The 25,531-nt window shown below is 42.6% G+C and overlaps 1 protein-coding gene across 1 annotated transcript in view; it reads right to left on the reverse strand.

Annotated features, from left to right (window-relative positions):
• Nucleotides 1-25,531, reverse strand: part of LOC105275774 (suppressor of lurcher protein 1) — a 226,943-nt gene that overhangs the window by 130,209 nt on the left and 71,203 nt on the right. Inside the window, exon 4 of the mRNA XM_026971836.1 lies at nucleotides 17,673-17,887. Coding sequence (XP_026827637.1) covers nucleotides 17,673-17,887 — 215 coding nt within the window. The remainder of the gene's footprint in view (nucleotides 1-17,672; nucleotides 17,888-25,531) is intronic.

Raw genomic sequence — 25,531 nt, forward strand, 5'->3', positions numbered from 1 at the left:
CAATTCTATTATATGGTTTTCAAATAAACTATAAATAAACAATGCATTAATTTAATTTGAAAATTAACTGTTGACGAAAGACAAAACATTTCGAGTTTGCACATCTCGCAACGCCAACAACGATCTCGTTGATTCTGAGCTATTAGAGTTGAAAGACGAATGAGGAGTCGACTTTCCCTCATTCCCCTTTTTTATAGCTGCAGCGCGCAATAAAGCCAACGATTCTTATAAACCGTAGCTAAGTAATCCTATTTTATATAATTAATAAAGCGGTCTACGTAAAGAAGACCTTGAGTGCATAATGTAGCTGTGTCTTGTCTTCCTCGGTCTAGCGGCGGAAGAAGCTTGGCAGAGGGTGCAAACGCTTGCCCCGGATGATGAGGCCCGTATCTTCATCTCGCTCGTCTACGTCGCATATAATAGCTCCGCGCCGATCCTTCCTCAAAGCGCTGCCTGCGCGATACTTCTGCCTTCGACAGTTCCGATCCTCTTACGTAGCATTCATATTTATCTCAGATGCGTTTCCTGTTCTCTCCTTCTCAAATTGTTAGACCATCATTTCATTCATTCGTATTGAAGACACAGCCAACTGTTTGCAAGCAACGCGCGCGATTCGTAATACGGCAGGTATATTGAGCTGGCGATAAATATCTGAGAAGGTAGCACGTAGGTGGTATTTCTTTAAATAAATTTGAAATATCGTGTTACACACGTTGCGCAATTATGTGCAAGACATGTCAGACGATGTATGATGCAACGAGATTAGAGTAACGTGAAAGTGACGCAAAGTCTCGTTACTTACCCGTTACACGAGGGACAACACTCGCGGTGAAAATAAAGCGGAGGGAGACCGATGGGTGACACCGAGAGGTCGTAGAATTATCCTTACTTCGTTATCTTCGAGACAAAAAATTTTCAATCGATACGCCATTCCGTTGCAATCGCCGCGCACGATGCACAGGTATGTACAATATCCGATACTCGACGACTGCTCCACAATAGAATTACAAAGAAAGCGGGGAACTCGATCTCTTTCTATCAGGAAGTGGCCGTTCTAAAGGAAAGAGAATTTCTCAGGACGGAAGTTACTGACAAGCGGTGAATCGATACTCCGTTATCAGTCTGAGGGTGACTTGCTTTTAACTTTTATCGATTTTTCGTTCTAGGAGAGGTTAATAAGATAGCCGCGGGCGAAATGCTTATTATGTTTTCCAAGACATCAGACTTTTATAAACAGCATTAGGATTATAATTAAGTAAGAACGCATTGATTATACGATGATAGTGCAGGCGGGTGTATGAAGTACCTAATAGGAACATTATGTAAAAAATTAAATAACTAAGTAGAAATAAACACGGTAATTAAGGAGGCTGAAAACGATGACGTACAAAACGAGAATAACGTGACGAATATTCATGATAACGAGAGCAGATTGACGTTTGAGCTATTGAGGTATTACGTGTAAAATCTCCATAAACGTCCATCACAAAACGACAGCGAGAAGAGACATTTCGCGGCGGAGTATCGATGACAACGGCAAGATAGCATTTTCCGATCAATCTGCCATCCCTTCGTCTCCACCCCATCGGTCCGATGTCGATTCAACCCGTTTGAACGTGGAGACGATTGAATCTTGAAAGATCTCTCTTATCAACTGGAACAAGCAGAAACGTTATCTCGCTGTATGTCAGCATGCGCCGTGTCTTGTTTCCCGAAACTTACGAGGGAAAATATAGCTGAAGACTCGGGACATAGGGATCTTTTATTCGCGCTTTGTCAACGCCCATCGCCCAACAAAGGTCCGCTATTTCATCTTCATATATATTTCCCCGTTACCGGGGAATAAAAGCAGACACTTTCGCTTGACCCAGTTTCTCGCTTTGAACGAAAAAGGTACCGTCGTGATGTCTGAGTTCTCTGCACCTCGGGCGGAAAGGAGCCAACGTAATCGATACGCGGATGCTACGTTTTATTTCTCTAAGCGGATTGCATTCGGATTTTCGGCATTCATCGAGCAACGGAAAATGTCTCCTTTTAGCTATGGAAGCGGCTGCGACTTTAAAGTCGACGGACCAGAGTTCGAATCGCGGAGCCCGAATGTGCAGTACGCATAACTCGTCACCGCCAGAATTGTGCGCGTTTATTGCAATATTTTACTTATTGCTTCTCTTGTTAGAAAAACAACTTGCTACATAATGTTCACAAAAGTAGCCTAATAAAGCTCGCGGTTTCAAAGTTTGCATTAATATTTGTTTTTGTATATTGCGGTCTCGAATTTAATTAGCTTTGGAACGATAACGCCACAGAAAACGGAACACTCAACGCAACTTGCAGCGGAGAATGTTTCGCAACTTCAATGTTTATCAACCTACGTCGCTAGAAATACTCGCAACTTCGTCTCCAGCCATGCTTGTCCGGACAAAAGGCTGAAAATTTAAAATTTTGTCTATCTAGTATACGGCCGGTCTCTGTGTTACTCTTGGAAATGAAGCCAGAACGAGAATTCGCGGTATTTTCAGAAATGAAAGTGCTCTCTTAAATTTGTCGTGGTCGTCCGCTTTCGAGACGCGGTAACGCGAAACAAAAATATTCATTTCATTTCTATCTTTCCATTTTTGTGTCTCCAACGGAAGCTTTTGCGCCTGGCTCTGCACATACGCGTACATCCGAAAGCGAGAAAAAAAAGCAATTGTTATTTTTCTCCTTATTTTTTTTCCTAAGTATGTTGTATGTCGTTTAATCGTCGTGTTAATTCTCTACGATCGGATCAGAATTACGGGTTTAAACTGTAAAAAACAACAGAGAACGTCGCTATATATAGTGTCTCTATAATCGGATTACCGTTACAACCGGGTTTTGGTCATCGAAAAGGAACTATCCACCCGCTCTTACGAGACGTTGGCTACCAGTGAAATGAATAAAAAACTCAAGTTCTTTTAGCGTTATTAAATTTTAAATTACAAACGGACAGCACGCGACGCGTCACGAATGCATCTTTTATCTTATCCACTCTCATTTAATTAAACCAAGTGTAACTGGATGGCTAGTTTTGCGTGCACGGCTCGCCTGAAAGAACGTTTCGCGACACATTTTTCATATTCTTTACGGAAGCCGTTCTTAAGATGCGACGAGAACTCTTGTGTATGAATATTTGCTGTTTTTTACATCGGTACACGCAAAATAAGAAATAGGTATCCAAAAATCAGCAGTAAACTAATTCATCTCGAGACTTGAATGTTGTACATCTAGCTATAATCAATACGGTAAAAACATTTTATTTCTTTAATTAGATCGCGATAGAAAGCGACTTTGCGCGACGAGTAACGCGAGCAAACATCCGAGCAAGCTTACAATTTGAAATCCTGATAAGAATAAAAGCTGTGGTATTTCCTTCTACAGTAATCAATAGGCACGCTCGTTCGCGGAACAAGGCCGGCATGTAATTTCTCCCCTGCATCAGGGGAAAAGGATCGCAATTTTCCTTACGCATGCCGCGTCGCCGCTTCAATTTGAGCCGCAAAAAGAAATACACGGCGCACCATGCTGTGCAATGAGACTGCCCCTCTCGAAAATTCTGGGGGGAAAAAACGGCCGCATGCACCGTTCGGTGCAAAGAAACAAAACGAGCAACACGAACGGCCGAAAAAAGGGACGGACGGATACATGGTGCGATGCAACGGTGGATGAAAAACGCGTGCATTCGCTCGCGTCGCGGCAATTCGTATCGCTCCGGCCGTCGAGACGGCCCAGACGCGCATAAATGTCGTACGTTAAGCGGGGATATTAATTTCGCGGTCACCGAGTGCGTTTTTCTCTCGCAACGAGCCCCGGCACCTTTGTCTCGACTGCAGTTTCGAGTCCCATTTTATAATTGTGGCGCAGTTCCAAAGTTACTTCGAGACATAGTGGCGGTTTCCCTCCGTCTCGGCACGGCCGTAGTCCGCCCGCGCGCTTTATGTGAAACCGCACGTTTTAAATGGCGTTCACGACGTGCGAACTGTTTCGCGATTATTTTAAAATTATATAGCGGACACGCGAACTTTACGGTATTGCACTTTGTACTTTGAGATGATATATCGCTGCAATATACTGGGTGAGTCTTGAAGCGTAGCCACCGCTCGCAAAATGCGATATCCTACGTGGGATGAAAAAAACGTCCTGATGAAAAAAGTTTTTATAAAATTATAATGGTATTTTTTTATACAAACATGCTTATGGAGTTCTTATAAATATATGTTACACGTCAAAAAACTTTGTGGCATAAAAAGACCGACGATATTAAAATTTATACCGAGATATCTATTCTCTTGCCTACTCTCTTGTTAGTGTAAAGAAATATTTATAGAATTAGAGGATCTACTGCCGCAATTTCTGATTACTGTGTACGATAAATTTAAAATGAACCTTTTAGATAATATATAATAAAGCAATGTTACCCTCTCATCATTGTTAGGAAAATTAATGATTCTCGTTTAATGAAATTAATTTATATTTAATCAATACAAATGTGCGCATCAATAACGTTTATAATGATAAATAAATTAAATAATTACAAAAAGCTGATGATTAAATTATTAATGTTTAATAACTGAAAAATAAATACGATTTTATTCATGATTATTTAGCATTTTTCTTGATAACAGAATTTCCTTACTTATTCATCGGCCTTCAACTTATTATCATAGACTAACTTTACGTTACGTTACGTTAACTATGCAAACACCCAACGCGCGTCTGATGATGTACAGTAGACAAACATAAAAGTTTGAGTGATATCGCAATCGCTAAGCTCATGATACATTACAAACACTGTCAAATTCGCTCACTTGATCGCGCGTTAATTAACAACTATTACGTAATATGCTTACTTAATCTACGAGGCGTTTGTACAGTTAAACGCGCAAAGAAGCCGAGGAATACGCGCTCTTTGTCCGATCTCGACGGTTCCTTGCTGGATAAATTGCCGCGGGGGTTTCCAGCAGTGAACCCGGGCAAATAACACCAACAAGCTACCGCAGTAGTTCGCGAAGCAATAATTAAGGAGAGTTATTGCTGGTTACAGCTAGACGAATTCGCGGTCGTCAGTATTCGCGCAACTCATTTCCTCAGTTATTGTTTCCCTTGAACGGGAATCTCCGTGAGCGCAAAGGAGAGGCGTAATACTTTTCTCACCCTTTATAAGGAAAGTTCACAGACTTGAACGCGTGCAACGTTAAATACGGCGTAAAGCGGAGCCGTGGATGGAGACCGAGCTAGTCGGCGTGGCCTTAAACCCATGTCCTCGACGCGGATTATGGGGAACGCTCGCTCTTGTTTACGAGAGCTAAAGAAAATGCTTCTTTCGACGCTTAAGCGGAATATAAATTGGCGGGAAAATGGGTTGCGTCGAGCGACATGGCCGGTGGATGGAAGGACGGCAGCGGAACGGGGAAAAAATGGTGAAGAAGCTTCGATAGCGGTGACTTCGCACCACGGGCGGCGACGAGTTCCTGCTTAATGGCGTGGTTTATTTGAATTTTATGAGCCGCGGGCAGGCAACGGTAAACGCGTGTAAATGTCAGAAGTGTAAGCGTGCGAGAGACGCATTATCGCTCAATGCGATCGTTCGATCGCCCCGGCGATGGACTCGCGCGCGCTCCTTCTTCCCTCGCGAAACGAAATCTGTCAGATGCTGGATATTATCGCTTACACGGAGCCACGTTATCTGGCAGGTGCCAGCTATCGGAAGGACACGATAAGCGGGATAATTACGCCCAAGCTTGATAATGGAATAACAGTGCGCCTGCTTTTACGGTAAATAACGCGAATGGCCTCGGCGCAGCGCGCCGCGCACGGCAAGCTGTCCTCACAGCCGGGGCGTAATTGTAATTTGCATTGTTTAAAAGCAGATAAATAGCGGCCGTTACTATCGATCGGCATTATTCAGCGTGTCCAAAGTATCGCGTACGTTTATGGCCCCTTCCGTATGCTCGCACGAGCGCGAGCGTTTGCGAATGCGAGATCCATTATGATCGAAATTACCGTTCGTTAAGTGCGACCAAGAGCGTAACAGCGAACGCACTTTTCCGAGCCAGCGGTCAGTTCGTATCGAAATTTAGTCAAATATTGCTTCTGGGATAATTGCTATTTATTCATTCTCGCATACATCGTCGTTACTGCAAACGTGCGAATTGAATGTCTTACGATATTCAATCGTCGATCCGGGAATTACAACGTTAAAGTGAAAAGTCCATCTACCACTATCGCGCGCGACAAAGTATAATTAATCTAAAGCAAACTCAGATTACAGCTGCCGCAGACTCCGCAGTGACAACAGGCTACCCGATATGCGTCAAGTAACGAACAGCTTGAAAACATATATCAAGCTAGAGCACACACGTGCTTGACAATTAACGGTGCGAATCAATAATGCAATATGTTTATTAATCGGCGCGCTTAGAACGTAAACGAGATAATCGGGCGCAGCTTCTTGGTCCGGAAAACGCACGGAAAATTCCTGCGTCCCGTTTTGCGATAACGTTTGCCTAATTGCAATTCTGTCGGATAATTTTTTGTTTTTCGCGGAACGGAGGTCACAGGCTCGCGTGTGACCTGGCGCGTTTATTTGGAGCTTCCATAGAGACGCTTTGGGACGTAGGCGAACAACAATTGCATGTGCTCGATATTTTTATTGCGCGCAAAGCGCATCCGCCCGTGGACGTTAAATGTTGTTTGGGAAGCGCACAGGCGCGCGTACATACACACGGCGGCAATTGTAGTTTTGCGCGGAGGTCGACACGGGACAAATAGCGGTAGCCGTAATATTGCGATACGCGCTAACGCGGCTGTCGCTCGGCTTGCAACGCAAGCTCAGGTGTTGATATCAATCCCCGTCTCCTGCGATCGTTAATTAATTCGGAAGTTTATGAAAGCGGAATAGAATTTTCTCTCACTTGCAAAGTGCGCCATGTTTCAACGAGCTGCGTGGGACAATCGTCCGCGTTTCTGTTGCATTCTCCGCTAATCAGGGTCACATCGTTGCAAAATTTCTTAAATGGCCGGCTGGCATCGAGCAATGCAGTTGGTATTAGCTTAGAGATTTTATGAGAACAATATTCATTGTACTAGGAGACAATGCGGTATTATAAAGTCACGCGCGAGTCTAAACGAGCATACCGTTCTAGGAACGGACGTGGATCATCGCTGTGAACGCCAACGAAGCGGGCTTCGTGATCATCGTCGTCGTCGTCGCGCTTGCTAATCCCTACTGCGCGGTATTCGACGTATTAAGAGCAAGTATTTATAAAATGTCATGCGCCGCGGAGGCTCAGGAAAATCGCTCCTACAGTACGACGAGGTCAATACCGTTCGCATCGAACAATTGTCACGATTGTAAAATATACGTACGTATATGTACATATAACTGTCATAAATATAAACGTCATAAAATATAAACGGAATTAAATACGAAATGATTATGTAAAATAAACAGTGTATTTGCTTTAATATCTCCTAAATATGATGAATTCTATTTTTCCATGTCTGAAATGTACTTCTTTAAAATCACATCTTGACATTTATCGTGCTAGATACAACAATTTAACTTGAATCATGGAATATATTATTCCAATTTTTTCTAACAAAGAGAGGAGAGAGAGAGAGAAACATTTCATAATGAAATCGTGTTTAACGAATGTCAATGACATCACGAGGTGTCGATAGCATCGTTGACGGGTTCTGTCGTCGAATTTCGAGCGTGCAGCTTAAGATCTCTCGGGGGGAGGAGGGGGAGCGAAGTTCTGAACTACACAAAGGATTTCTCTCATCCACAGGATATATCCATCCTAAATGGGCTTTCCCACCGACTGGTCTTTCCTTATCGCAGACAATTGATAATAGGCCCGTTCTTGCTACCACCATTCGAGTCTTCGAGCATCTCCGAATGCGAGCTCAACGAAATCCTCGGAATTTATCGTCCCTTCTAACTGTTCGAACCATTCCGGTGTACGAGCATTAGGCGGTACAGCAAAGTGCCCGAAAGTGTCTTGGAATCTAACGAACTTTCGCAATTTTCCATTGACGACGTCTGGGGAAAGCATCGTAATTCTCACTGCATACCGATGAAACTTGGAAAAAGTTTTGCTTTATAAAATTGACAAATAATATGTAAAAAGTGTAACATTTAAGTAAATGTAACATTGTATTTTCCTAGTATTTTGCTTGTTTTTTATATTACTGGATTGCGAAGATATCACTTGTAATGAAATAATTTTCAATGAAATACTTATATCACATTTTTTCATAATCACTCATTCAACTGTAAATATAAAGTATTGCTTGATTGAGCAATATTTTAAAGTTTGATGAATTTTCAGAGGTCTCTCTCTGTCGAGAGGCCATTTTCTTCCAAGATTTCACGATTTTCTCGATGAGTCCACCAAATTTCCCTTGAGAATGGTTCAAGTATCTCTGCCTGACACTCCGGACTAGCAAATTTTAAAGTTTCAAGTTAGTCTAAGTAAAAACGTATGCTGTTGCTTTACAACTCGCCAGAATCCTTCAAGTTTCTATGTTGAATAAATTTTCGTAACAAAACTACTTGTTAAATTTTTATTAAGCGCGCTTCTACGTTCATTAAAAAAAATATCTATCTGAAGTAAGAAGTGCAACTAGATTCTAAAATAATGACGTATGCGGCATGATCGCTCGTTTCTGGAGCATTTTAAATCCAACTTTTGCAATTTACGATCGTACATTTCTTGTAGGAAAGCCGTACGTTTCTTTGCAATCCGGTAATGTTTTCTTCGAGAATAGTTTAAGACTTTTACCCTAACGTTTCGACTTCGATTTCCAAACTTTGAGGTATCCCCTCGAACAACGGGGCGCGATACTCTCACTCCATATAAATGATTCCCGTTTCCCCTTTTATGCGAAATAAACTGGCCACTAAATTTAAATGGAACCCATCTCGCTATCGACCGAATCGGTCGCCAGTAGGATGGTAGAGTTTACATTCAACGATTGTACCCATTTTCGTCGGTAATCTTACTTTACAGAATTCGATTATCACGTATCTCAGAAAAATGATCCTCATTCTTTAAGTCGATAGCGCACGATAGACTATCGTATACATGAAAATTCGATTTTGAGTAAACGATTCCAAAACACGAAAAGAAAATGGTATCGACATGTCAAACAACAAGACAGTCCTTTTAACAATCTAATGGATTATTCAATTATCGTTCCATCTACGATTAATACATAATATAATACGGAATGATCGAATAAAGCGATTAGCACGCGTCAGTTAAGCGTTACTTCGCTTCAATTTTAATTCCTCAGTGGAATTGCTGCGACGTCTTTATTAACGTGCTCCTCCGCAATATTCTCGCTTTTGCGGCGAGCTCTTTCCTCTAATTTTTCTATTTTTGTCTCTTCGAGATTCCTATCCTCTTCCGGCTTTTCTCGCAGTGCCTTTGTTTGCCGTCTTCTTTGCGTAATCCCTTTTTTTTCTTTACTAAAATTTAATTTTCCTCCGCTCTGTGTTCTTATTTGTCTGTGCTAACGGTATCTCGCAATTGAAAAACATCAGGGAGAATCCTCTCCCTCATTAATCAGCATTTGTTTTATCTGAAACATTTTCATATTCTGCTAATAGAACGGTATTTCTCAAAGCATTTTCTCAGGTGTATTACCACAGATTTTTTTACCGTTCGTAAAACCACCACGGGCACATCGGACACATGACGTACCCTTATGCAGGTATCTCATGCTTTATTGTCTTAAGGTCCGGGAGAAAGGTAGAGTTCGTTAGGGGCCGGTATATGTTTGCGATTCAGTCTGCAACGTGCCACGGTGACGCGGTATTTGCGCACATATAATTATTCAGATTTGAAGCAATAGAATTTGGGGCCGGGACGTTACTTCGCGAGCGAGCGTGCAACTTCGCCCCGCGATATTTGCGCGTTAAATCTACCAAGTTAGAATACGAATTAAATCCGAAAAATCATCAAACATAATAATGATTATTAGTTAACGTTTGCACTAGCTTCCGTTTACCGCTCGCGTCCATTTAAGCTGCAAGAATAATACCGTTAAACCGAATTGCAAATGAGACGTGACGCGCGAGATGTAAATCGACAAAATATAACCATCGTCGCACAATGTGTTTACCCGGAATGTAATGCGTATTGCACTCTGCGCGTTAACCGCGAGTTACTTCTCGATATGCGATTTTTCGGCGACGAGAGAGCACGATTCTCAAGAAAAGAGATTCTACCGTGAAGCAAGTCTCGTCGAGCTCTTTTTGAAAGGGTGCCGAGTATAATAAATTTACCGGGCGAGTTATTTAGAGCGATCGATGTAGAAAGTGCCGACGTGCTAGTTCCCCGCGACGCGGGAGATACGTCTTGCAGCTCTTTCGCCTGTACACTTTGAAAAATGGAAGTCTCCGCAACGATTGTCACCGTTTGCACTAGGAGCAAGTGCTTTCATTTTGATGTTAGCAGATTGTTCACGTGTGATTTTACGCGGTGTAAAACGCGGCGCAAAACGCGGATTAATTGCGAGGTAAAAGTATGGAAAGTACAAATTGTTTTCAATTCACAATTTTACGCGGTTGTTGAAACGTTCGCAAATGTGAAAATTGCACGTAAATTATATATGGTATCTTGTAGGTTAATAGTTTTCACGATTACACAGATATTACAAATAGATTGTTCTATCAGATGAATAAAGTGTAAAAGAATTAATTATTGAATTTTGCTGATATAACAATTGTACCGTGTTTCTTTTGATATTAAATCGATAAATCATCCATTTGTCCATTTCGCACGCGCGAGAGTTAATCAATAAATAAAACATCAATAAATAACTGCAGATGCTTTCATTAGTAATCTGTACACGATATAATATCAAAATGTCTAATACAATAGCATTTATTTAATTATGGACGATGTATCAGCAATCGAAGTATTTTTGAACATCGCGCACTGATGGTTGATTATATCAAATGAATAGGCATTTATAAATTTTATAAATGCGCGTTTGTACTCTGCATTCGTTAATTACGCTTTCGCATTACGTGTTATTATTAGGTTACATGCTATCTGGATAATTAAGTGATTCGCGCTTTGCAATTGGAGCGGGGTTGATCAGAACGCTGTGCAATGATACCGTAGGAGGGCAAGCATTAATTTGCTTATACAAGGTCGGTCACATCTGCATACAGATTCGCTAGCAGCTGAGGATCTTCCGGCACACCGGATTATTGCGTCGGAGCTGATTAAGTCGCGCGCATAAAGCTAGAAAAAGTCGCCAATTTTTCTCAGCTCGATACAATTACAACGCATTTTAATCGCGAACCAGATTTCTTCAGATTAACATCCTATGCAGTAGCAAAAGATTGAATAATTATTCGTGTATGGTCTCGTGAGGATCAGCTTCATCCTCAACGTCCCGCGCACTTTGCAATGCTTTGAGATCTAATCGCGATCTCTCGCGCTTGTTTATGCAAATTTAAAAGAATCACGCGTCAACACGATAAACGAGGGCGTAGTTTGAAAGCGACGGGCAGCAGCCGCGCCATCCTCCCGAGGGATGAATTCTCCGAGCCGATCCCTATAGGTACCGCGGACCGGAAGTACGTTCCTTCTTTCACGCGAACAGACGCGGATACCGAACGCAAGCTCCTCGGAATTCTTTTTAAATTTTGCGCTACAACGGCCGGGCCGCAGATAGATTTTAATGGGCTTGGTATGCCGGACACGTAGTCACTTTGCGCCGGCGGTATCCTGAACGGATCGTTCGCGTGTAACACATCCCGTGTATGCTAGTGGGTGTATCTTCACGTGTGATGTACAGGTGCACGTATACAAACCCTTAAACGGCACTTGACCAAACACATGCCGGTACCAACCGACCGATTGCCTATGGGCGAAAGGGCGCGATGCGAATTTCCGAATATTGCGGAAAATGGAAAAAGATTTTGTTCAAACTCTCGATGAGGCGTTGCAAAAATGATCTGTTTAGATTGCGTGACACTGTCTACAAATATATTTGCCATTGTTTAAATTGTTGAGTTCATGCATTAACCATATTGAAAATATGTCGTTCATTGACGTATTCATTGACGATCGTATAAATACAACATACATATGATGGGGCACATTAACATGATAATATATCAATTATCGATTCGATAAGAACGTACTTGTGAGTTTAGCACTAAGATCTTGAATCTAGAATCGTATTACGGAAAGCATTTCGCAGAGAGAAAGACTGTGTGTCAATAGAAACACTTAACGAGATGCCTCATTGAACCTATTAATTATTATTCTTTAGCGTACGTGCCGCTTAAAGTGATGTTGCTAATCAGTAGAAATGCATTAAATCTAGATATTTCTAGGTTCGCCTCATTCAATTACACAGAGTGGATCACTTATAAAATTTATACGTAAATACTATTTTTTATTAATGCAGTATTGATTAATTATCGATATTCAATTTATCCAACGAATAACATATAAAATGTATATTTTACGTATTTTATATATAATATTACTATCATTTCAACAATTCTATTACGTTACGCTCTGAAATTTTCAAGTAAGAGCCGTTATGAACCATTTGACTCGTAGAATACTAGATAAAATATCGAAATTTGGTCCGGGAAAACGAACGGAGATTCAAGAGAAAATAAAGAGAAGCGACTACCAGATATTATTATGTTTAATAATTAGAGGAAGCGTCTTGGGAAAGTTGTAAGTCATCTAAACAAATTCTTTATTTTTATAATTTTCTCTCTCTTGTTAGATATTTTCTTTAAAGTTTTAATGTAAATATTACAAAGAAATGAGACATAACTATGGATTTGGATTTTATTGAAACTGCAGTAGCGTGAGAAACATAATAGTAAAATTTTAAAAACATAATGCGACTAATTATGATCGTGTCAAAATAAAATAATGATAAAACAGCTTTCCTGTGTTAATCAATAAAAGTATAATACAATGAATAATTCTTTAGTAAGAATTGTTTTTGCGCAACAAAAGAATAATATAATAACAATAAAAACAGCCAATGCTTATATTAGACCAATATAAGCTTATATTAGATCAATATAATAGAACATCAATATTGTTTAAAAAGCAAATCATTTGTCGCAAAACTAGTTACAGTGGAAAAAGATATGTGTGCGCACACTTAATAATTTCCAATAAAATAATTATTTGTAAAATTAATGATATTTAGACGATATTGGACGTATGACGCTTATCCAAAGTTCATGTCATCATTGCGATTAAAATGTTTCTATTTGAAATTAATCTCTCGTTCGACCGCCCGTGGAATGATGCAGCATGGCGGGCAAACAACAATCGAATAAACTTGAACGCAGCTGAGATTTTTGTATTTTTGAACCGAACCCGCTTGTGCGAAAGTGTCAATATTTGTTTACGTCGTTACGCCTGATCGAAGTTGCACGCGTTGCTGTTTCGTAATTTTCATCGGACCGCGACGAAAATCCGAGCTACGATTCCGCGTCATCGTTATTCCCACGCGCGTGCAATTGAATTTCGTAAATTAATTGCGTAATGACGCTTGCGATTCATTATCAATCTATCCGCCTCGGTGCAAATTAAGGCAATTGGAGCAATTGAACCCCGGCTGTGACGCGTTTGTTTGCGCTTTGCATATGGCTTGCGGATTCCGAACAATGCGACGATTCAAACAGGATATACTGTTCTGTATAATGCTCTCGTGTTTCAACTTTCAGCATTTCGACGGCCTACTACAGTTTCCAGATAACGAACGCATTACACTCGGATAATGCATCGACAAAGTTTGTTTTAAAATACAACCGAATCGCGATACTGCATTTAATGGAAGAAGCGCGGGGAACGATACTTCGGCATAATCGCGAGGTACGCAACATTATCGAAATATTCGCGAACTCTCGATGATTCGTGGAATTCGAATACGATATTATCCGCACCGCAAAATTGCGTACAGCTGTACTTTACCGTCTGTGCAGGCACTTCGAAACTTCGCGATGTATGCAAAATTTAGAGAAGCTCTACCGTCTAATAGAGAATAATGGAACCAACAATAATAAGGAAACTTCGAGTGGTTGATGTAGAAAATAATGCTCGTAGAGAATGTTGGTTCCTCCAACACTTTCACGATTTTCTTGTTTATACGTTACGTTTCTGAAATTGCATTTTACATTTCGTGATAAAACAGTAAGAAATTCAAAACGTAGCAGACGACGGTGCATCTCCCGGGAGGGGGAGGAGGAATATATAGAAGTAAGCTAAGTTTAGTGGCTGATCGATACACAAAGCACTCTCTTGCTAAAAATATGTATGTCTCGTAATCTGTTCAAGAAATAAGCATCCGTATATAGAGCACTCTTAAAAAGAAATTATTTCAGCATCTAAAGAACGTTGAACCAAGTCGCAAGTTTTATTAATATTATAATCTTTAGTCGAAATGCATCTTCTTGTGCAAACTTCTTCTTTCCGCGCGGTTTCATCAAGTCTCCTCGTCATTCCAGTATATTTATCATTACGATAAATACTAATGATAAAACTCGACTTAATGACACACAAACTTGTTTATGAGGCCGTGAAATAGATAGACATCCCGAGTCAAAGTTTCGTATACCGTCAGCCTGCTGCTTTCCGTAGGGCGAGATTTACGCTAACTCTCGACACTTGGAAAAAGTTTACGAGTTTAAGTACTTTTCGTATCAGATGTCTCTGAGGTACGGGAAACCGGAGAATACGCACGGCGAGGTAGGACTGCATAAGAGAGATCGTACTGGGTACTGAGCATCCCGCCGGGATAGCCGAAAATGTTACTTAATAATATTGTCAAGCGTCTTACCAAATTAGGAAGTGAGTGTATAGACGCCGCGAAATATATTTTCAGTTGAAAAACGTCATAAACTCGGCTGCTGAAAATTAACATTAATCTCCAATTGCATTACGAAAATGTATCAATAATTAAAACCGAGTTCATTTTAATCGCTTATAAAGCAAGTCTTATTTTCATTCCACGTTTCATCGATTTATGCGGATTACTTTCCATCAAGATATTTAATTGAGTAACTGGATATGTTGCATCATTAAATCTATCGATCTTCGAGACGTTTTCATCAAAGACGCTTGAGCGTAACAAATAGCGAAATATAGATTAGCCTGATGACCTCTAATTGCCGGAAGATATAAAATGGATTCTGATAACGGAATATCGAGTTGGAGTCGATATCTCGGCGCGGGCCCGACACTCTCCGTGTAATTAGCCCGGCGCCGCCGTAGGAAAACTTGAAAATAGTCTAGACTAAATTTCCCACTTATAATCAATACCACGCAAATAGCCGAAGGACTTTCCGACTTGCTCCACATTTCCTCTCTATCTCGAGTATCGCAATTATGGCACGTTTTATCAGTAATGATAAGCGCGCATGGACTTGTTAAAATTTTGACCGTAACTTTCCTAATTCCGCGAAAATGTCCCCTGAGGGATATCATTATTCTCCTATTATAAGTTTATGCATCATCAGCAGCTATTGATATTTATCCATCTATAGTCTACTGTCAAAGTTGTCAAAGTTTCAAACTCATTTTCTTTTGATTTTCGATTCAGTCGTGTCGAAAAGGATGTCATAGTTCTTGCGAAATAAACATGGCACGGTATGATAGTACGTGGAAATTTGTTCGTCAAACTCATCGCCGCTAAACTTTCGGTAATTATCCAAGGAAAACGGTAATATCCCTGCTAATCTCTGAGAAGCGCAAAGCGGTATTTTTAGCGACCGCGAAGGAGACGCCTTCGTAATTTTCTCATTAATTGGCGGATTTTGGCGAGATTGAGGTCATGGGCGCAGCAGCGTAATAAATGAATTAGCCTGCACTGATAGAACTACTGGATCTTACAAATTTTAATACGTCGCGCTACATGTATATATACATACATATTTAACGTAACGTTAGGAAAGCGCATATTTTGTGGTAAAATATGTTTATTTGTCACAAAACTTTATCGTTTAGTGGGATGATGAACGAAGAATAAAGATACGAGGAGCTAATAGCTGGAAAAAATACTAAAAACAGCCTGGCTGGGGAAATGTAGGGAAAAGAGGTACGCCGTTTGCCGATAACATCATTTTTCCCTCTTATACGCCAACGACGTGTTCGCCAGGGAATGATGGATCGAACAAAATGGATTCGTGACGTTTCCCGGCTGGTAGCGATGACGCGAGTGTATTTTTCTTATGACATGTCAAGTGCTTTATTCCATGGCTAATTGGAAACTGATAAAAGGTTGACAAACTACGTAATGTTCATGCTGATATATGTGAAAGGGAATATTAATTAAATTATGTAAGAATTAACACTATTATATGTATATGTCTTGTTATCCTTGATTCAATATTTTGGATAATCTCGTCTGCTGTTATCTACATACGTCAAATTGAGATGTTTGTTGTATGAAAACGTATGGAAATATACTACGACGAGATAGAGTTTGGTTGATCGAGAACAATGATAAGGTTCGCTGGAAAATAAAATTCACGTGCTCTGTGTCCCTGTATGTTGTATCGAACGAGATATCTTGCGTTTTTATTATGTTATGGGAAATATACAGAATTTGTGCCGCGGAAAGTTGTAGGGATATAAAGGGAATCCCGCCGCAGCTGACGCAAAAAAATAGCGCGATTTCAAATTGTACAGGGAACTCTCACCCACCATAGAGAATTATGTCACTGTTATTCGTGGTACACGTAAGCCGACTGCATACACGTGAGCAAAATAAAAAGTTCGCGGAATAGCATGTTTAAAGCATGCGTCGGGCAGTTATATTCGTGAAACGCTTACTAACGAACCGTCGGTTTAAAATCTACTGAAATTTCTGGACCGGTTGTACGGCCTGAAAATTTGCGACTTTAATTTCGCAAAACCACAGACGCGCACGCGCGCATTTACTATCGCGCGAAAAAAGCTTCGTTAACGATTTGTCATCGAATTTCGGTATTGCTACGAATTTCGATTCACCGCATTTTCTTAGAACAGGTTGAGTGTGCACGCGCGTATACGTTAATTAGCGTTATCCAGAGACAGACACGTTATCAGTCCAACTCGTAGCGATTTTTCCGATAACTTTGAAATTATTTTCCGATTGAGCTACACCGGACGACTTAGAAGTGAACTCGCAAGAGTTTCATAAAACGAAATCTAAAATTTCTCGATAAACGCAGCACGTCGATAAGTGGAGGTTCAGCAAACTCTCTCGAGTCAAACGAGTTTCCCCACTACATCGGGTGGAGAAACGAAAAGGTTTTCGTTAAAATGCCGTCAGTCTTAATCCAGTCTATTTCCTGTCCTAAACTCTTCAAGAGCGTACGATTGCCCGATTCAGTAGAAACATCGTTTTCGTTTTCGTTCGATATATCGGTAGTTTAGTATTGATGTTTCGCATTTCGTTTTCGACTTTATCTTTACTTTATCGGAGAATTAATTCAGCATTAACTCGACACGCTACACTTTACAATTTCTTGCTGATATCCATACAAGCTATTAAATCGTTACCATCTTTTTACACAGACTCTTGAAAAGAAAGTGTTAAAATTATTGTATTTTGGCAAGTTGTTGGCAGTAAAAGTTAAACCGTATATGAGAACTCCAACTCACGTCTATCGATGAACTTAAAAGTGCCGGAGAAGCCAGTGGCATTAGACGGTGGGCTCTCAGTGTGAAACTCCAGAATGAGTGTCGATCTTGAGCTGTAAAGAACTTGCGGGATGTCAAGCAGTCCTCCGCAAAGCACACCAGACCAAGGCGTGTACTCGGAAACGCCTCTGCTCTCCAGATGTAAAAATAGCTTCAGGAAATCTCCCCTGGAACAACTGAAACAAAAAAGTTAAACGTACCATTATGTATAACAATACACGCAGTAATTGAATTTCGACGGTAGTTACCCAACTGTAAATTCAGCTACGAATTCGTCTCCTACGGGTTCCACGAAATTAAACCGATAAATTCGCCTGCACGTTTAAGATCCTCGTAATGTGCATGGAATAACTAATTGACTAATTGCGCCCAGTGTGTTGAAATGGAACAGGTGTTCGCAAGTCCCACTGTACACAGATTACCGCAGTTCACGCGCTCACGGAGAGAACGTCTGTGATCCCGTGACTTAAGGCGAATACAATGCTGAAATTAGCGTGGCTTATGGCAAAGCCGAGAAGTTCATGGCAGCGGACCGCGCTCGCAAAAACAATTTGCTGCGCGTATTAATTCGGGAATTCGGAGCAGCCCGGTTGGTGCAGTCGGAGAGAGTTGGCTCTCTCGACCACGTGATATCGGCTTATCGATGACCCGTTATTAATGTCGGGATTATTTCAATCTTTAAGGTAGCGCGGGGTAGGTAGGTTGCACGAACTAAAGCCGCTATTTCGGCGCGGGATCATTATATCGAAATTATTTACGGGCGAGCGACGAATGCGTTAATTACACCGAGCGCGCTACAAGTTTGGTCGAAATTCACCGAGGTCTTAATGATCCCGTTACGCAACCTATTTATCACGGTCACTTGGACAGCCCCTAATTAATCGGTGGCGCTCCCCGCGTGATATTCCATTTGTCGCGGGCGAGTCTGCCTGCCCGCTGTATCCCGGCGGTGCGCGATAAAAGGAATTAATTTTGTGGCGAATGTTCCTTCCACGATGCCCGTCTTCCCCGGGAGCGCATTCCCCGGGGGCGCGGGGGATGCGAGATATTTGCGAACGGACGATTTATCAGTACGCAATTCGTCATCGTTAGTGACGTGGCGCGGCCGTGGAAGATGTTCTCCTGGCCGGGGCACGTAGCAACACCGCGGACAAATATGAAAGCACGGGTGACCGCGTATCGACCGCGGGTGCCCCGCCATACCGTCGCCGGATATTAATTTTGCACCTTAATTTCCCAAACGTATTTCCGTCGGCGCTTAGATCTTACGGTTCCCGTACGGCCGTACAAGGCACGGTGGACCGCGCGGCAGTTAACGTTTGACGTCGTTAACCGGGGCAGAGAGGAGACGCGGGTCGTCCTTCGTGCATCGCGCCTCCGTGTCAGGTAACGAGATAGGGATAGACGAGTTACGGCGCAATGGCGGTATCGCCTGGCCCTCGACCACTCGACGGGCCCCCAGTGGCTAAATTCGCAGGAGCCATTGGTCGAACGGAGATACGGAGAAAGCGGGAGTGAAATTACATAGCGTTCTAAAGAGTGCTTGCTATTCGGGTGATGGATGTACGACGGCTAGGACGTGTGGCAGTGCCTAGGAAAACTAATGGCGAGACGCGCAATAACGTTATTATTCGACGAGTTCCCGTACGACCGTTGTCTCCCGGTACCAGCTCCCGGTGAGTGCCACATGCATTCTGGCTAGAAACCGCAAGAGGATGAAATTGTGCTCGCGCAGCCCCGGGACCTCGTGAAATAAGTGGCTCTGTAAATCCGTGATGGAGGATGGAACAACGACAGAGGAGCGATCGAGCGAAAGATGGAGCAGGAGACTACCAGAGAGAGAGAGACCGGAAATAAATTTTGGCGCATTGTAATTGGGAGGTGACATTGGAAGGGTGGGAAATCGGGATGCTGGAAGCTCGACAAAGCAAGATTTACGGTAGCTTCCTGGAGGTTCGCACGGCACGCGCGAGTACATCATAGATGTTACATCGCTGCTGCGCTCTCGTTCTTTCATGGCGGAAATATCAACGGTTTGTTTGAAAAGTGTCGAAAGACCCGAGCCGTCAAACAGCACTCCAAGTAGAGCCAAAGCCGCACGTAGAGACCCACGACTCATGACGAAAAGGTTGAGCCACTTGAACGCCCGCCGCGTTGCTTTGCACCGTTTTGCGTCGGTTCGCGCGGCATGACTTTTCCGCGCTGACTGCCGGCTGCCGCAATTTATTACGTGGTTCGGGAAACGAGTTTCTCACTTTCCGTGCAACGTCCGGTGATATTTCCTAAGGTTCAGGTGGGAGGACGCGATGGGAAATCATGAACGACCGTGGCGGTCGATCGGAACTCGGCGGAAAAAAATAAATCGAACCGCTGATGAATCTGTCAGACCCTTTGGCCACGTCGGACGGGCACGAGTTTTATGAGAAAAGCGGGTGACGTGAAATATGGCCGAACCACCTTCCCCCCCTTTTTGATCGTACGTCAAAAAGTCGAAACGTGGTAAAAATTTTATTATGATCGAAACCTGCTTGGTACACGACGTGGCCATATCGGGCGATATTAATGGAGAAGACTTCCCGTTGATATTATAGAATACACAGCGGATCTCACAGTTGGCTTTTTCTTCACTACTTTGTCCATATATCAAAATGTCGAAAAGCGGTAAAGAGGCGAAAGCACTAAGGTTTAATGGATGGATTACGGTTTTCGTGTACAATAACTTCACCAGGTGTTCTCAGACGAGCAACATGCGCATTAAACGACCGTTGCAAAGTCTGATTTGATCTCATATTAGTCGCTACTGGTAAATACAGCAAGGTAACAAGAACGTGTAACGATTTGCATTATTCTTACGATAAAACTGTGGAGGAGAGTCATTTGAATCCTCGGACTAAGAATATGAAGTCAGAGGTAGCTCATGATAAGAGATAGGAAGCCTGATTAGCGTGTGACGACTCGAAAAGTTTTCTCGGAGAGTCCACAGAAGTCGTCAGTGTAACGGCAAGCGGAGCAAGTCCAACTTTGCGAAGATGCCTTCTGTGATTGGCTCGACGCCAGGCATACCGCGTACACCATCATAAAGCATGTTTTTGGTGTAGCAAGTAAAATGTTTAAACGGTTAATCAAGACCAACACCGCACAAAATGAAGAAAGTAGATAACGGGGAAGGAACACACTACTTTCCCCAATAGTGTATTACGAAAAAAATTATAAAGAAGACAACAATCATTAATTTAAGTCACATAAAAATTCCGCAGGCGTCCCGAAAGAGTCCGTGCCGTTAATTGTGAAAAGACCAGCAGATACAAAACATAATACTTGTGTTCGATTCCATTCTTCCAGAAGAGATAGAGCGGCGCTCGCAGCTAAAAAGTGATTCCGCTGCTGCGATTTCAGTAAGTTGACAGATCTAAGGTTAATGTACCATCGGGCACTGACGTTTTGCCAATTTCCGGAACCGTGCCATTGACGTCCCAAAGGTTTTCTCGCGGGCGTGTACGTATACTATGCAACTGGTTCGGCCGCGCGCGCCTGTCCAATCACGCCGCGTGATTTAATTCGGAATGCATATACTCTAGAGCGAGATTACGGTGTACGTTACGCGCGCGGGAGAGTTACCCGGCATCTAGCCCACGGCTTTATACGTTCATCCTTATCCCGGGCAACGATAAACTAATCGCCCGCGCAAATACGTAGGTACATGCCGTAACTCGCTTTCTCAGTTTCGCCGAGCAATCGATTCGAGACTATCAATATATCAAAACTACCCACCAACGGGAATGTCTTGGACTGACGCAAGAAGCGCGAGTCCGACTGGACGGCTCAATCGAATTCCGCGTAGACCCCGAAAAACCAAGCAGCAAGTGAACACAAGCGAATCAAACGTCTGACTCGGCTGCTCGACACGACATCTTGCATAAACTTTTTTGCCGCTGCATTTTCCCCGCCACTTTACTCGCGTTCGGTCAAAAGACTTTACGAGCTATTTTTTTGCTTTTTACTTTCTTGTTCTTTTTTCTCTTTCTTTTTTTTTCTTAAAAGATTGTGCGACAGCGTTGCGCCCGTAACTTTCTTGACGCGCACAACGTTCGTCGGATCTTTCGGGGCGTTATTTCCGCGCAATTCCGGTTAGTAATTTCCGCAGGCGGCGGCAAGCAGGTACGTCGAGTTTTGCGATAACTTAAGAATTCTCGGAAAACGCCATTCCGTTAGACCCGTGGGGTTGAGTTTGATGAATGCACGCAGTCGGTGTGCAGATACCGCCATCTCGTTTCACGCGATTTTTCATCCCTCAAAGCTCAAGTCAACGCGCGGAGCATAGAGTTCCGTTGCGACGTATCAGCGCATTGCGTTCATTATCGATCGCATCTCGAATTAATTAAATCCGCAGAGAGACTTTCCCGCTTTTCCCCTACGTGATATTCAAGCGACAAAATGGAAATCGCATATTGTTCATTTTGATAATTAACAATAGATTGTTCGACTTTACATGCGTAGAGCGCTAATGCAGAATCCGCACAAACAGCGCATCTGCGAATTCTATCCTTAAATTGAATCCATGAAAAAGGGGGCACGAAAGTGGACAGCACGGTCAGTCCCCTCGCATTGTGTTCCCACGTGGAGGGCCTGCGGCGGTTCGGGCCCGATTCAGAAAATGTAGTTGCACTTTCAAGCATTTCTAAACCAAATGGCTCGTACCGAGGACGAGCTCGTAAAAGAGGTCTGGCTAGGTACTTTAGCACTGGTGATACACGCGTTCCATTAAAAGAGTACGAGTATCGCGCGCGCATATTTGGGTGTGTACGTGAGCATGTAAGAGCAGCAAATTCTCTCTTCCTCGTTCACCTACGCAGTGACGCCTACGTAGCGAGAACATCGAGAACATGTTACTCGCTCTTTAAATGGTGGTCGGTGCAGAACAGAAAGTTGGATGATGACACCATTCAAGCAATTAATCCGTCTCCGTAATACAAAAGTAATTTTTTGACACTGATACATTGCGGATACAGTTAGGAAAATATTAATGAAATATCAAGCAAAGGAGTATTATGATGCCTAAAAAATGAGAGTGTATGTAACACACAGATACACGCGCAGTGCACACGCATTTGACTCCACAAAGATTTAATTAGAAATCGTTAAGCGAGATTGGGCTTTCATCCGGCAGTAATTTTACTTTCGGACTTGGAATCGTTATTCGCTGATTTCTCTCCAAGCTTAGACTATCGACTTTCCTCCTTCAATAAAGTACTCGCATTCCTCTTTCCATGTTTTATTCCCTCTTTCGTTCCAGCTCCATGATATCTTACTGAGCTTATAAAAGCTTTTATCGGCTTAGTGGGATTCTCACTGGACGTTTCAAAAGAATTCCGCTGCCGGCTGATATGATCGACTCGACAAATGCTTGATATGTTTTATTTAAAAATAAATACTTTTGCTGTGACGTTTATTAGATCTACAAGGAAAGCTTCAAATGTAAAACAGCATTCTCGGAATGCGAGAGAAAAGTTTTCAAAAACATATACAAGAAGAATGATGGACAGTAAGTGATACAGAGATCCTCCGTCTGACGGCTGACTAAGAATCGAGCGGAACTACTTACCAAGTGCCACACAAACGTGATCCGGCTGACGCAGGCTTAGTGAAACTATCGATACAAGTCTCCTATTCCCTGAGCGTAGCTTCAATAATCATTTACATGCTCGCGTTACACTTCCCATTATGATAACCAATAATTTCGTTAAACAGAGATTGTAACCGAGAGCGATCCTATTAGTATTCCATCGCAGTATCGTGCATCATCGTTACGATTCACGGGATCTAGCCCGAATGAAATTTCTATATAGCCCACTCGGTATCCAGGTATCACGTCGGAACTTGAAAACAGATATTCAATTGACTTTATCGGAATAACAGCCACGGATGATGTCGCTGACTAGAATTAACCATGAGAAACTCGTTACTTGCCGGTGGACAAGCAAATCTGTTTCGGCGGTCATTATCGCGTTACGGCTTTGAGACTAGCGTCATCAAAAACGGAGTATGATGCGGGACACTGCATCCCCCTCGTTGCGGGTACGGGGTAAAGTAAAGCTCGCAGTAAAGTCCCGTATTGTTTTCCCGGGGCGGCGGTGTCCATCGCTCAATCTGCAATGGCTCAGCCAAGACGCGCGAGCCTACCGTTCGCCAGCACGTCGCAATTGTACTCACCGGCGGACGACAATAGAGATTTAGGAATGCGAGCTCAGCTAAACAATGGAGCTTTATGAGAATCTAAATCCACCGGCATGAACGGCGGTCGCGGCATACGTGCGACCCACGATCGATATTTTAAGGTGTCGTCGCTGGCATCATGCCATCGACCATCCCCACGTCTCGTGACGTGGAATAAACGGGATTGCCGTCTTAACCCCGGAGCGACAACTCGAGTGTTGGCTCGAGTCAATTCAGGCATCGATCTCGCTGTGAACATCTTGTGCTATTAGCACAGAACACACGTGCTCGCGTGTCAAAGGCGACCCTTCGTGATCATCGTGCCTGTTAGCGGGTCGAGTTTCTCGGTATATCGTTAACGCGATGCCAGGCTGGCCACGTTTCATCAATTCTCTGTCTGTGTTTATCGCTTTGCGAAATCATTTAATTACAATTCCAATTAAAAACTGTTATTGCATCGATTACTCGTTTCCACAGTTTCCACAGTTTGGCTACACTCGCTCGTAAATATCATTACGATTAGCGTAAGGGTTTTGTGCAGAACAAACTGTGAAGCGTTGTCTTGAAATTTCTAATTAAAAGACTTGTCGGTGATACGCCGAGATGCGACTTTCTCGCGCTGAAAAATAGGATCGTCAAAAGCGTCGCGGAGCTTTGTAATCACTTCTGATATTACTCTCATCGATCGTACTACCGCCTGCCTTAACCCATTTCTTTGAAATCTTGACAAGTGCTTTGTAGAAGGAAAGCAGGCTAAGGAGCTATTGAAATTGGAAATTCGAGCCGAGTTCTCATCCGAGCGTGCGTAATGTCGATTTATTTACTCCGCTTTCTGTGTTGAGACACAAATAAATATCATAAATTTGGCGTCGCGTTCGCGATGCACATGTTTATTAATAAGAGAGATGTAACAAAGCGAAAACCTTCATGCACGGAGGAATCCTTCAAAATTATTACGACTGATCACACAAGGCAAGAGAGCGTGCTAGTGATCAACTTGGCGCGCGGATAATGGCGTACGGGCATTACATCAAACCCTAGGTGTACATATAACATTGCATCCAATCGCTTAACAAACGCTGCAGTCAAACAGCTTGCAACGCCCAAGCATTTACACGCACGGATCGTATCGTGACTCTGCGCAGTAACTTGTACCAGCAGAATTTGTAATTCGAGTGCGCGCGCGAATATTATCGTCGCACCCCGGATGATCCATCGTCATTAGAGCAAATAGCACTCGTGCATTACGGTACAGACAGTACCGACAAATCGCTCATTTTCTTTCCCTCGAGAAATCCACGACCAGACCCACGTCTTTCACACACGACAAATCGTGCTTCGCCGTAATGCATCTCTCACGATAGAAGCCACGAATAAATTAGTAGACGACACGAAGCGACGTATGCATAAGAAACAAGTTTTCAAGATGGTACCCAAGATGGCACATCCTTTCTCATATAAAGGTAAACAGATGGATTGGAATAATCCACAATCGACAAAGAATATTCCACCTAATATGTCTTCGCCTAGTTACGTCCTTTGAGAATAAAGGCATTTATCCTACTGATACGACGCGTACCCCGAACAACGAACTACCTCCCTTCGGG

Source organism: Ooceraea biroi, chromosome 8 (assembly GCF_003672135.1).
Source record: "Ooceraea biroi isolate clonal line C1 chromosome 8, Obir_v5.4, whole genome shotgun sequence".
In the NCBI taxonomy this organism is placed as follows: domain Eukaryota; kingdom Metazoa; phylum Arthropoda; class Insecta; order Hymenoptera; family Formicidae; genus Ooceraea; species Ooceraea biroi.